The 12,453-nt window shown below is 36.9% G+C and overlaps 1 protein-coding gene across 2 annotated transcripts in view; it reads left to right on the forward strand.

The window, feature by feature from the left end:
• Window positions 1–12,453, forward strand: part of PHF14 (PHD finger protein 14) — a 158,776-nt gene that overhangs the window by 6,706 nt on the left and 139,617 nt on the right. For both annotated transcript variants that reach the window (XM_027911068.1, XM_027911074.1), the window contains exons 3-4: window positions 5,689–6,335; window positions 10,475–10,619. In XM_027911068.1, the coding sequence (XP_027766869.1) occupies window positions 5,689–6,335; window positions 10,475–10,619 (792 nt within the window). The remainder of the gene's footprint in view (window positions 1–5,688; window positions 6,336–10,474; window positions 10,620–12,453) is intronic.

The following is a 12,453-nucleotide window of genomic DNA, read 5'->3' on the forward strand; positions in this document are numbered from 1 at the left end:
TGAGTCTGGAGTTGTTCTTGTAAGGAAGTTTATGGCTGTTCCATCTGCCAGGATGCAAACACCCTGGGTGAGGGATTGTACATGGTATGTAACGTGGTGTTTTAGCAGAGATGCGTAGGGAATTTCACCATGTCGAGAACTTGTTCGCCTTGTGATGGGGGAGAAAGAGGCTAAAGGACCAATAGCCAAGGTGGTGGTGCTTGAGTGACATTAACCTCATCTGTATCATGGTTTTTGTTACTGCCCTCAGAAAGAGGGCGTTCTGAAGGCCACTGTGGGCTGGATGACTTCTCACATGATGGCTGTAGGTTATTATTGAACAATACTATTTAGCAGTAATAATTTGGTAGTTTCTTTCTGTATTGCATGCTCAGTTTTTTAGGTTTTTCATTACTTTTCAATGTTCCAGGATCCTTGATTGTATTCTTGGTGGGCATCTTTGAGCATGTGGATAAGACTCAACCAGAGTTGCCTTCAACTAGCTTATCTTTTACAGTTCACTTAAACAATACATCTGCTTTTTACAGAGCTGCTAGTTAAGCTAAATACTGCATTGAAGAATTAGACTGTCTCCTGTGAGTGGTTGGCTAGGTACTTACGTTGTGTAGCATTTACTCTCTGTATAGATGAATTTTCTTAGAATGTTAAAATTAAAAAAATTATGGGTTATCATGTTTCAAGTTTGTAAAATGGTTCTGCAAAACCCTGGGAGGATTTTTTTTTTACTGCTGTGTTGATTTCAGTAGCTTTATCCTGAAGTCTAGTGCATAGTACATACTACACAAAAGACTCCACATCTGAGTGGACTGTTTCTTTATTACACTTTATTTTTTGCTATGTTAATTCTGTAGCATAATGTTCTGTTATGGAGAATTCTTTTCAGAATTATCCTCTTTGGCTTTGACTACCACCTGCTGTTGTGCTTAGTAGAGCTAAAAATACAAGATATAGAGGAATAAATGATGTCTTTCTCCCAACTGTTATCTCTCATATTTGTTCTCAGTGGAACTCTATATTCTTCACTATTTGATGGTGTATCTGGCCCCATCTTTCACTTAGAGTAGCTTGACTTCTTTCCCATAGGGAATGACATGATATGGTAGCCAATTTGAAAGAGCCGTTCTTTAAGCATTTCTTTCAAGGAGAAAATTGTATACTACAGCCTCTTCCTCAGTAAAAGTACAGCTGAGAGAAGAACACCTGAAAAAATTGCTGTTATCACAGAATAGGTCTTTCTGGAAAAGCACCTATCACAGTGGATGCATTCAGACCTTGCTATAGGTATCTCTGGTGTGTCCATGAATGCAGACAGGAGAGTACAAAACAAAATGTGCAGACAGAAGGCAAAGCGAATTTGAAGGAGAGATGTGAATGAAAACAGTGTTTATTTTTTCTCTGCTTTAAATTGTCTGCATGAAATTGTATTGATGTACGAGAATCACTGTTAGTAATTTAAAGTGCTGTTAAAGATCAAACTCTTCTCAGACTAAGATTCCCCACAAAATATAAAATGGAGGCTTAAATTGACAAGAGATTTAAGTATATTTAGAAACTCAACAGCACAATTAAAGCATCAAAACAAATGTCTGTGGCGGACTTATGTTGGGGAAATAAAACAGTTAACTTAAAAATCCAGTTAATTTTGGCAGGATCCTATACTACTTTATTTACAATGAGACACGTAGGGCACATAAGCACTCAGAACCTGTTGACAACTTCGACAGCCTTTCCCTCATTTACTAAGAAGGTCATCTTGTCATAAAAAAGATTAGGTTGGTCCAGCAGGACCTGCCTTTCACAAACCCATGCTGACTGGACCTGATCCCCTGGTTGTCCTGCACCTGCCACATGATGAACTCAAGATAATCTGCTCCATGACCATCCACAACACTGAGGTCAGGCTGACCATTTCTCCTTGGATTATGGGTGCTTTATTCTACTCCCTGTCTTTGCCTTCCAGCTCAAGGGGCTGGGTACCTGGAGAACAACTGGTCTTGCTATTAAGACTGAGGCAAAGAAGGCATTTAGTTTCTCAGCCTTTTCCTCATCCTTTGTCACTATGTTTCCCCCCCACATCTAGTAAAGGATGGAGATTGTCTTCAGCCATTTCATTGATGATGTGTTTATGGAAACATATTTCATTGTCTTTTATGGCAGTAATCAGATTAAGTTGTAGTTGGGCTTTGACCCTTCTGATTTTCTCCCTCACGACATCCTTGTAGTCTTCCTGAGTTGCCTGTCCCTTCTTCCAGAGGCCATAAACTCTCCTTCTTTTCCTACGTTCCAGCCAAAGCTCTCAGGTGTGTTCAGCCAGATCAGTCTTCTGCTTTCAGCCCATGGGGACAGCCTGCTCCTGCAGTTTTAAGATTTCCTTCTTGAAGAATCTCCAGTCTTCCTGGACTGTCAACCAGAAAGAGACTCTGTCAACCAGGCCTCTCAACAGGGCAGCATCTGCCCTCTGAAAGTCCACGGCAGCAGTTCTGCTGACTGCCTTTCTTACTTCTCTGAGAATTGAAAACTATCATTTCAGTTGTGCTCTGCCCAAGACAGCTTACAGCGTCGTGTCAGTCCTTCTCTGTTCACAAACAACAAGTCCAGTGGGGAGCCTTCCCTGCTAGGCTCTCTCACCGGCTGTGTCAGGCTGTTACCTTGCACATGCTCCAGGAATATCCCAGACCATTTCCTTTCTGCTGTGTTGTGTTTTCAGCAGACATCTGGTAAGTTGAAGTCCCCTATGAGAATGAGTGCTAGTGATTGTGAGACTTCTCCCAGCTGCTTACAGACTATTTTACTTTCCTCTTCATCCTGGGTGAGTGGTCTTTGTAACAGAGTCCACCTTGTTGGACTTCCCCCTCAGTCACTCTTAAACAACCGTATTGTCACCATCATTATGCCCCAAACAATCAAAACACTTTCTTATATACAGAGGTAGTCCACCACCTCTCCTTGCTTGTCTGCCCCTTCTAAAGTACTCCTACAACACAGTTGTCTGTCATCCCATGTCTACATGATGGCAGCTATGTCATAGTTTTACTATTGCACAACGGCTTCCAGCTCCTTCTGTTTCTTTCCCATGCCATGTACATTGGTGTAGATGCACTTCAGTTGGACTGTTGATCTCACCACCTTTTTGGGGGACAGACCCTACATGACTATTTTTAGTTGCTCCCATGTTTTCTAACACAAAACCTTGTATCTTTACTGCTACACGGATCTCCATTCCCTACCTCCAGAGAGGTCACAGACCAAAGGATTTTGATAGCACTCTGTCCCTCAAACATTGGTGTGCTAACCCCAGGCATATCTCTAGTGAACCTGGTTTTATCCCTTTCCCCTTTCAGATCTAGTTTAAAGTCTTGCAATGAGCCCTGCTAACTACTTTGCAAAAATGCTTTTTCCTTCTTCGAGACAGTTGTGCCCCATGTGCTGCCAGCAGGCCTCATGTCCTATAAACCAACCCATATCCAAAACCCAAAATTCTGATGCCAACATCATCCTGTCGCTTCAGGCCATGGTAAAGTTTCTGTTTCATATAAGCCCCCTTTATATATTGAAAGGGCAAAGTAAGTTCTGCCTGGAGCCTTCTCTTCTCCAGGCTGAACAACCCCAGTTCTCTGAGCTTTTCTCCATGGAGTGTTACAACCTTCTCACCATTTTTGTGACCCTTCTCTGGATGCACTCACAAGGGAAAGCTGAGGGATCTGGGCCTGTTCAGCCTTGAGAAGAGACAACTGAGAGGGGTCTTTACCAATGTCTGTAAGTATTTGCAAGGGAGGGTGTCAAGAGGGTGGAACCAGGCTCTTCTTGATAGTACCAAGCAATAGGACAAGAGGCAACAGGCAGAAACTGATACACAGGAAGTTCCACATGAATATGAGGAAGAACTTTTTTGCTGTGCAGGTGACCAAGCACTGGAACAGATTGCCTAGAGAGATTTGGAGTCTCCTTCCATGGAGATATTCAAGAACTGTCTGGACACAATCCTGTCCAGTGTGCTCTACGATGACCCTGCTTGAGCAGGGAGGTTGGATCCCAGGACCCACTGTGGTCCCTTCCTGCCTTACTCATCCTGTAATTCTGTGATTCTATATCCAAACAAAGTTATTGTAATTTAAAAATAATTTTTTAGACTTCATATTATTTAATACTGGTTTTTTGTTTCTTGTGGCATGTCTGATGAGAGTTCAAATATTTGAACTTCAGTTAGTTATGTTTTATTTTGATTACTACAATCAGGCTAATAGGTGTAGGTAACTGACTGAATTACTCTCTTCTCAAAAGATTGTAAAATAACTTGGATTTTTTTCTGGATCTCTAAAGGTTAGAACGTTTGTTGGAAACTTAGTTTCTTTTAGCTTGTGAGGGGATGGATAGCATTAATGTCCTGATCCATAAGAGCACTGAAAGATTACTTTTGTGTATAATTTTATAATCTCACCAAACACTTCCACATGCAGATATATGCAGACAAAGACAAAACTGACCACTGTATTGAAGTAACAACTGGCTAATCATTGGCGATGTTCTGTGGGGTGGAAATCAATGCTATGTGAAATGTATAGCACACTGACCCCAGTGTGTGTTTATTTGGATTTATACAGAGATGGATGTGCACAGAAATTCTCTGTGTAAGGTGTTGCTGAGAGGTGGAGATTTTTGGGTGGTAGCTAAAGCAATTAAGAATTTTTTTTAATTTGCAAGCATCAACATGTTTCATCTTTGCATCTATATGACAGTGGGTCAAAAACTTGGTAATGGCTTTGAGCAAACTGAAAACTGTAACCGTTGCCTAGTTAATCCCTGCATTGAATTAAGCAACTTTATATTTTGTTAATTTTAAAAAACATTTTCTGAATTTTCCTTCAATAAAACTAATACTGCGAATGCAAAACAGTAGATGAGAATTAGTCAAGGTGGATGATTATAAAATTTAACATGTTCACATCATTTTTCAATATTTTTTACATGTACTTCATAGTAAAATTGTCTTATTTTTATTATTTTTTTAGTACAAATCCTCTTCTATTGCACAGTTGGCCTGTGTTAGTTAATGGAAATAGTGACTACACATAGAATGATACCATGTGAATGGTATAAGGTTAGAATTTATGAATTGTTGTGCAGCTGCAACACTGAATGAGGTGTAGCTTATGTGGTATTAATAAGTGAACTAACACTGAAAATTAAAAGAGCCCTCAAACCCAGAAAAAAAAATGTACTAAAAATGAAGGTATGGGATTATCCATACTGTTACTAGTACTTGTTACATAAACTCTTCGTTTTGTAATTTCTCTCTATTGGATAGCTGTTTTATTTTGAAGATGTAGAAAATACCTACAGAAATTAAGAACTGGAATGCTGTTTCTTTAAGTTGTGACTTCACATGGAAATTACTCTGTGCTATTGCTTATTGTTAATATGAGCTGCAGTTCAAAGGAACATATAATGCTCATTTAATAAGTTCTACCATCTTTTTTTTTGGCATCTTAAAATGCACTCATGTTAAACAGATTCTCAACATACCACTTGAAATAGCAGTATTTGGATACCAGCTGAAAAAAATAGGTGGAATACCTTATAAGGGAGGAACATGCATCATTCTTTTGTTTAACAACTTGCTTCAACAGATTTTATTTTTGGGGGTACATTTGTGTCGGAACTTTTTTTAAATTTTCATATGCTCAACAGATTCTGAAGGAAGTGGTCATGGGAGTGAAGATGCATCAAAGGACAGTGGTGAAGGTTCCTGTACTGAATCAGAAGAAAATATCTTGGAGGAGGAACCAGCAGAAGGGAAAGTAGAAGAGCAACAGCCAAAAAGCTCCACTGAGGAAGAGGTGCCAACAGCAGAGAAAGAGGTAATTAAAACTGAAAAGAAAGAGCAAGAAGATGAAGAAAAACCAAAAAAGAAGAAAGAGAAGGAGAAAGCAGCTGAACCTGATGCTGTGCCCGATGAGCAAACAAATGAACCAAAAAAATGGAATTTACGCAGGAACCGACCTCTGCTGGATTTTGTATCTATGGAAGAACTAAATGATATGGATGACTACGATAGTGAAGATGACAATGACTGGCGGCCTACTGCTGAGAAAAAAAAAGGAAAAAATGCTCTGCGAAAAGAGGGGAGTGATGGAGATAATGAGGATGATGAAGATGATGGGAGTGGAAGCGATGAGGATGACAATGATGAGGAAGGTAATGAAGAAGATAATAGCAGCACGGCTAGTGATGGAGGATCCAAGAAGAAGAAGAGTAAAGTTCTTAACAGGAATAATGCAGATGATGAGGAATTGACAAATGATAGCCTGGCTCTTTCACAAAGCAAGAGTAATGAGGTAGTGCAACCAACTTTCTATAATATATCTCTTGACAAATGGAAACTACTCCCCAGTAGCTATTCTGTTAATTTGAAAAGTTAAACTGATTGGCTGGAGTTGTGTTTACACAATAATAAGTGAGTAAGTGAAACAGCAAAATTATGCTAAATAGGCACTGCATATAAAATAACCTTGCTTGGACCATTTGGCCAGGGTAATGCCACTAAAGTCAATAGAGAGACTTCTCTTGGCTTTGGTGAGGTTGGATTAGTGCTAAAACAAATAGGAGGTCCAGTATGCAAACCAACATGTATTAGCAAGACTTCTAGTTCTGTTTGAGTGTAAATGCTGCATATCTGTAATGCTCTAAAAGTTAAAAACATCTGTGACATAATCATAAAATAGATAAAAGATAAGTTATTCTTTATCCTAGCCCTTCTTTGTGACAGACATCAAAGTCTGAACCCTAAGTTCACTAATAGAAGAATTTTAAGTAAAGAAATATGCACGCTGGGACGAAAATCATATAGATTAATTATGATAATTTATGTTGGGTTTGCTTATAATAGTCACAAATGAACTAATTTCTTACCATACTAAAAAGCATTTGGGAACTGTGATTATTATATTAAATATTTTCTGATGGCATAGTGTGAAAAATAAATATAAGTGTTTAATAAGACAACCTTTTTTTCCCTATGCACAGCTAGTGTTGCTTTGAAGGTTGTGCCTGTGGAAAAATTAGGATATCAGGTTGTCAGTGTGGCTGACTTCATGTCCTGCAGTAGCAAAATTTTAAACAAAATTAAACGAATTGCTGTAAAATCTACATTCAATTTTCAGGAAGGAGTTGTAATGTCAACATTACATTTGAGAAATAATAGGGATATGACACTATTTAAAGTTCTGCTGTTCCCTTTAAGCTTTATTTAAATGTATAAAATGATAGGGAACTACAGAGTATTTGTAAGAACCAGATGTGTCCATTTCAGATACTTCGATGCGTGTTCTATATGTACAATAGTGAATGAGCTGTGCTGTTTTAATTACTAGTAATAATTGGGATTGGAAAAAAAAAGCATAATTCTTATTTGGATTTTTTTCTTTATTAACTTTTTGTATGGGCATATTCTTTCGTTGTTGAGCTCTGTGATTCTAGTATTGTTACCTGCATTCTCTTGGTTCAGGAACTGAAAGTGCTCTGATGATGATTAGAACTTGAAACAGAGAAAGGCAATTTTCTTTCAGAGTTCTTTCCCATATCAGAATTGAGCTGTGAATTATCTGTTCTTAAGTATGGTGATAATTTACATTGATTTGAAAAATTAGGCCTGTTTCAGAAGCCCAGAGCTGTCTCTGATGTATCTTCTGTGAAACTTCTTAGTATTCGTGGACATCAGATTCTTTCTTACCTTTAGATTTAGGACAGTGATCAGATGATAAAATTAAAATTTGAGCATTTGAAGTTCAAATTATACTTCTGTATCTGATATTTTATCTTTATTGCATGTAAAGGAAAGTAGCGTACTGCTTATGAGTAGGACTTTAACAAGAAGTCTTGTAACTGAATATCTGTAGACTGGATTATAGACTTTAATTTTTAGATTTCTGTGATACTCAACTGTATTGTAACAGTGTACTCTCCACTGCTACAATATTTTGAAATATTAAAAAAAAAAAAATTTGTCTAGCGGACAAATCTAGCAAAATCTGATTACACTGCAGAAACTGTGTAGAAAAGCAGATATCTGAATGCATAATTAATTTATGACAGAATTTCAGGTAATTAACTCTTAACATGTTGTAGTGCATTCTCCCTTCTTACTTTATTTATTTTGGAGGATGGATGTTGGTGACGGTGTTGGGAATAGGTTGCCTGGTTCTTGTTTCTTTGTGATTTTTGGTATTTTTTACATTTTACAAAAATATGTTGAGGTCTGCATATACAGTATATTGACATGTGCTGTAATTAAATATAATGTGGTTTTCTATTGTATTATGACAGAATAAAAACTTGGCTTTCTTTCCCGAGGTCAGGCATCATTAGTAGATAAATGGTGCTTTTCTGTTTTTGTAATTACTACCACTTTAAAGGATTCTCCTATTTTCAGTGAGGTGGTCATTGTATTTTTAATTTTCTTTTTCTCTTTAAAGTTAGAAGTCTATGGGCATATAGTTTGCAATGCTCACTTTCTTCATTAACACCACAGAAATGGGAATTACATAGTGATTCATTACGTAGTGAAATCATTTCTCTCACTTGAGTAGGGAACAGGACTTGTTCATGAGTTGGCAGCAGTTCCTACCTCTATGTAGAAGTTCCCTTGTTTTAGAAGGGTAGGGTCTTTCAGGTGCTTATAAGGACTAAAAGCATGGGAGAGCAGCATACTTTCCAGATCACTCCCTCCCAGTGTCTGCACAGAAAACGAAGTTACTCAACTATGTTTGACCTGTTGGCTGTCTTCACATAAGGTGAAGACAGCCAACATCCCCATAATGGATGGGGATTCTATCATTAGATCAAAAATTTTATGTCCTTTCATCATTGCTTGGTTTTTGTTTTGGTTTGGTTTTTTTTTTGGTCTATGTTTGCATATGTTCTCACTATCTAGACAGCTAGTGTTATCTCAGTGTAGTTTTTACAATGCAATCCTGTTTATTCAATCTAAAGTAATAGTTTTGTTTTTCTTCCTTTTTTTTTTTAATTGCCAGACCTTAGGCTTCCAATAATAGTAGAGATTGCAGATTTCCTTTTAAACTTCTTTTAGTGAAGTCAGATGACACTTGGAGTCAAAGGTACTTTCAGAATAAGCTGATTTCTGTAGAGTTGTGAGATACATCAGGGAAACCTGTGCACAAATAATCTGCAATTAATGTAATGTAATGGGAATGGTAAGCTAAACATGGGTATTTTGAGTGATGGTGGGCCATGGTAATGTCCAAGTTTGTTTCTTTTCTTGCAATGCTTTGTTCTAAAAGGAGAGTGTTGTAAGAGATGCTGCATATGTCTGAACTCTGTAGTGGAGAATCTCTTATTTTTCATGGTTAGCTGCCTTCCTGTAAGCAACATGACCATGTGAATGTTCTTTTCTGCTTCTAGATGAGGTCATGGTTCCTTAGGCATGGTGTTCATGCTGTATTTTATGTCATTCATGGGGGGTTAAAATTAGAAAAAGATGTTTCAGATGGCATCTTTAATTTTTACTTTTTTTTTATTGATGCCGCAGCAGTTTTGGAATAGTTTCACATCTCTGATATTTTGAATGGATACCATTTAGGCTTGAACTCTCAGCCTCTGGTTTGAAATTATTTATTGCTATTTCTTTGTACAGCAGAGGCCATGAAACTGCAGAAGATACAGTGGGTGTATCTCACAATGAAAATAGTTTAAGTCCTAGAGAGTGTTTATTATGAAAATTAAATTTACATACAGCTTTATTTGGTTTTTGAACCACTCTTCTGTGTTTCCTTAGAAAAATTCTCTGTGAAAACCCACATTCTATTTAAGAGCTGTAGTTCATATTTTCAGGTTATCAGAACGGGGCAATGTGCTTGTTCTGCAAATCCTTACTCCTGTATATAGTCAGGACAACATAGGTGGTTGTAGTTTTAATAAGTCATATGGTTTTGCATGGAGACATATAAATTTGCATTACAACAAAATCATGCTGAGTTGATAATTTGTTATATTTTATGTAAGTGAAAACTTTGCAGGCTTGTGTTAACTGTTTATTTTTGGATTTTTCAGATCTGTGATTTTTTAAAATTTTAACAAAATGAATATTGGAACATTTGAAGGTTACCCGTTGCCTTTTTTTTAAATTTTACTTTTAAATGGTTTCTTAGGTATTCCTTTTGTAGAACATAAATGGTTTGCATACATGTTTCTGTCTGAGGAAGTATATCTTCTCTGGCCTTTAGATCTTAACAAGTCTAAAAGTTTATAGGTTATTGAGATCCATCCCTTCCAGCTCTTGTATTCGTTGGTGAAGTTCTTGAATGTTTTGACAATAAAGAAACTTATAGCCATGTGAAAATAATTTTCCATCTTTTTTTGATTCTTGTTCTAAAACTGGGCAAATAACTGATCTTCTGTTTGTTTTAAATAAAATTGAAGTTCCTGGTGTAATCCATATGTCTTCATTTTTCAATATTAGGACTCATTGATCCTTGAGAAGTCTCAAAATTGGAGTTCCCAGAAAATGGACCATATTTTGATTTGTTGCGTTTGTCTTGGAGATAACAGTGAAGATGCCGATGAAATAATCCAGTGTGACAACTGTGGAATAACAGTGCATGAAGGTAATACAACCCTTCATTTTCATTGCAGGAGGAAAGCATATGCTTTGACTTTAATAAAATTTTGACTTTCTTTCTTCAAAATAAACAAAACTTTTCAACTTTGGGGGGGAGTATTTTTTTGTAACACTACATGGATCATTTTTAGTGGTGTAACACCCATCTACTTCAGCAAAGCAAATATAAGCACCTGTGGGATGGAAGGTGGTCTACAGATACTGATACAATGAATCAATGTGTAAATGTTGGAGCTATACTATACCTTGTATTTTTAGGGCTTTAGGATATTCTTTTAATGTATTTTTGTCTTAACTATTTGGATATATGAGATTGATTGCATAACTGGAATATAAGATTGTAAGAATAGGAGGCTTTATAAAAGGAAAGGTTATTTCACCTGTATTTTTGCTGTACCAAAAAGACAGAGATGGGGAAGAGGAAAGGAATTGTCCATGGCATTTAGTTACAAGTAAAAACAGATAGTCTTGAACTTCCTCATGATTTTCACTGACAATTTCGAAACAGTTTTGAAGTTAGAACATACTCAATAATTGTTTTGCTAATTCCTTCAAAATCTAGACTGTATGTGTCTAATGAATGTAGGAGATCTAGTTTTAAAGAAACACTTAAAGAATAATAATTTAGGTGAATGTATGGAATTTTAACAGCCTTACATGGAGGATGAGGCTGTATTGTGTGTTTTTGCTCTTTCCCTTGGGACTGGAAGGTAGGGTAGATACTGACACAGAGAAGCACACTACTTTGTTAAAAACCAAAACCTGTTTTTTTCTCCATTAATAAGTTTCAGTTTTTTCCTGATATCCTGTACCATTTTAGGACTTCACTTTTGTTTTTTAAGGTTTTCCAAGAAAACGAGGTAGGCTACTTCAGTTCTTGAAATTCAAAGAACGTAGGCTTTCATTTATGTGACCCCCTTAATTTAGGATTTTTTTGAGCTGTTTAGCGTGCCTTTCCAGCTAGGAAGTGATTTTATTGCTCCCTTATTCCCATTTGGTTTTCTCATGCTTGATTGAAAATTGTTTCAAAATAGTATTCTTTATGGCCTGGGATGTACTTTGGTTCTTTGCTTGACATCAGTTCGAAAACAGGCTGAAAATTCTTTCCTTGGGTTCAGGTGCCTTATATTAAGTGTCCATGTGTACTCTTAACCCCTGAATCTGTTGTGGACTTTTGAAGAGCTAATTCTTACTGTCAGTGGAGCTTAGAGAGCAGTTTAGTTGACCTAATTTATGATGAGCTGAATCACACTCCAGGTGCCTTTTGAGGGCATTAGTCAGGTCTTATTGCCTACCACAAGTGTTAGGCTCCTAAATTTAGGTTTCTTGATATGCTTGCAGAGTTCCTTCCTCTGTGTCCATGAAGCTTTTTGGTAAGTAATATGCGGAGTTTATTTGATTTGAGACGCAGTAAGTGACTAAAAGTTAGTTTTATAGAATCTTGATAGATTTTTTTTCCTCCCCCTGGTGCAGTCTAATAATAACGCACAAGAAAAAAAAATTGGAAGTGTCTTTTGATGATAGTTATAAATGCCTACTATTCTATACACTAGAATCCCCAAAAGATCACTTTCTCATTTTGTTAAGTTTACTAAACCTGTGTCCCTAGAAGAGGTAAGATTATAGCTGGCCTTCCTGTACAGGAAAATAGTTCCATAGGTCTAAAGTCACTTGAATTTTAGTAGTTCCGAATGTCTTTAAAAGTAATTGCTGCTATTCTTCATTTTACTGTGTTATGAGCAAAGATTCCCTGTAGTCTCATGAATAGAAAGAGTACAATATGTCGGTTTCTTTTGTTGTTATTGCAGTAAAGTAAAATA

The sequence above is a fragment of the Empidonax traillii genome, unplaced genomic scaffold, assembly GCF_003031625.1.
Source record: "Empidonax traillii isolate 1590-97213 ecotype Southwest subspecies unplaced genomic scaffold, ASM303162v1 scaffold30:size3273891, whole genome shotgun sequence".
NCBI classification, from domain to species: Eukaryota; Metazoa; Chordata; class Aves; order Passeriformes; family Tyrannidae; genus Empidonax; species Empidonax traillii.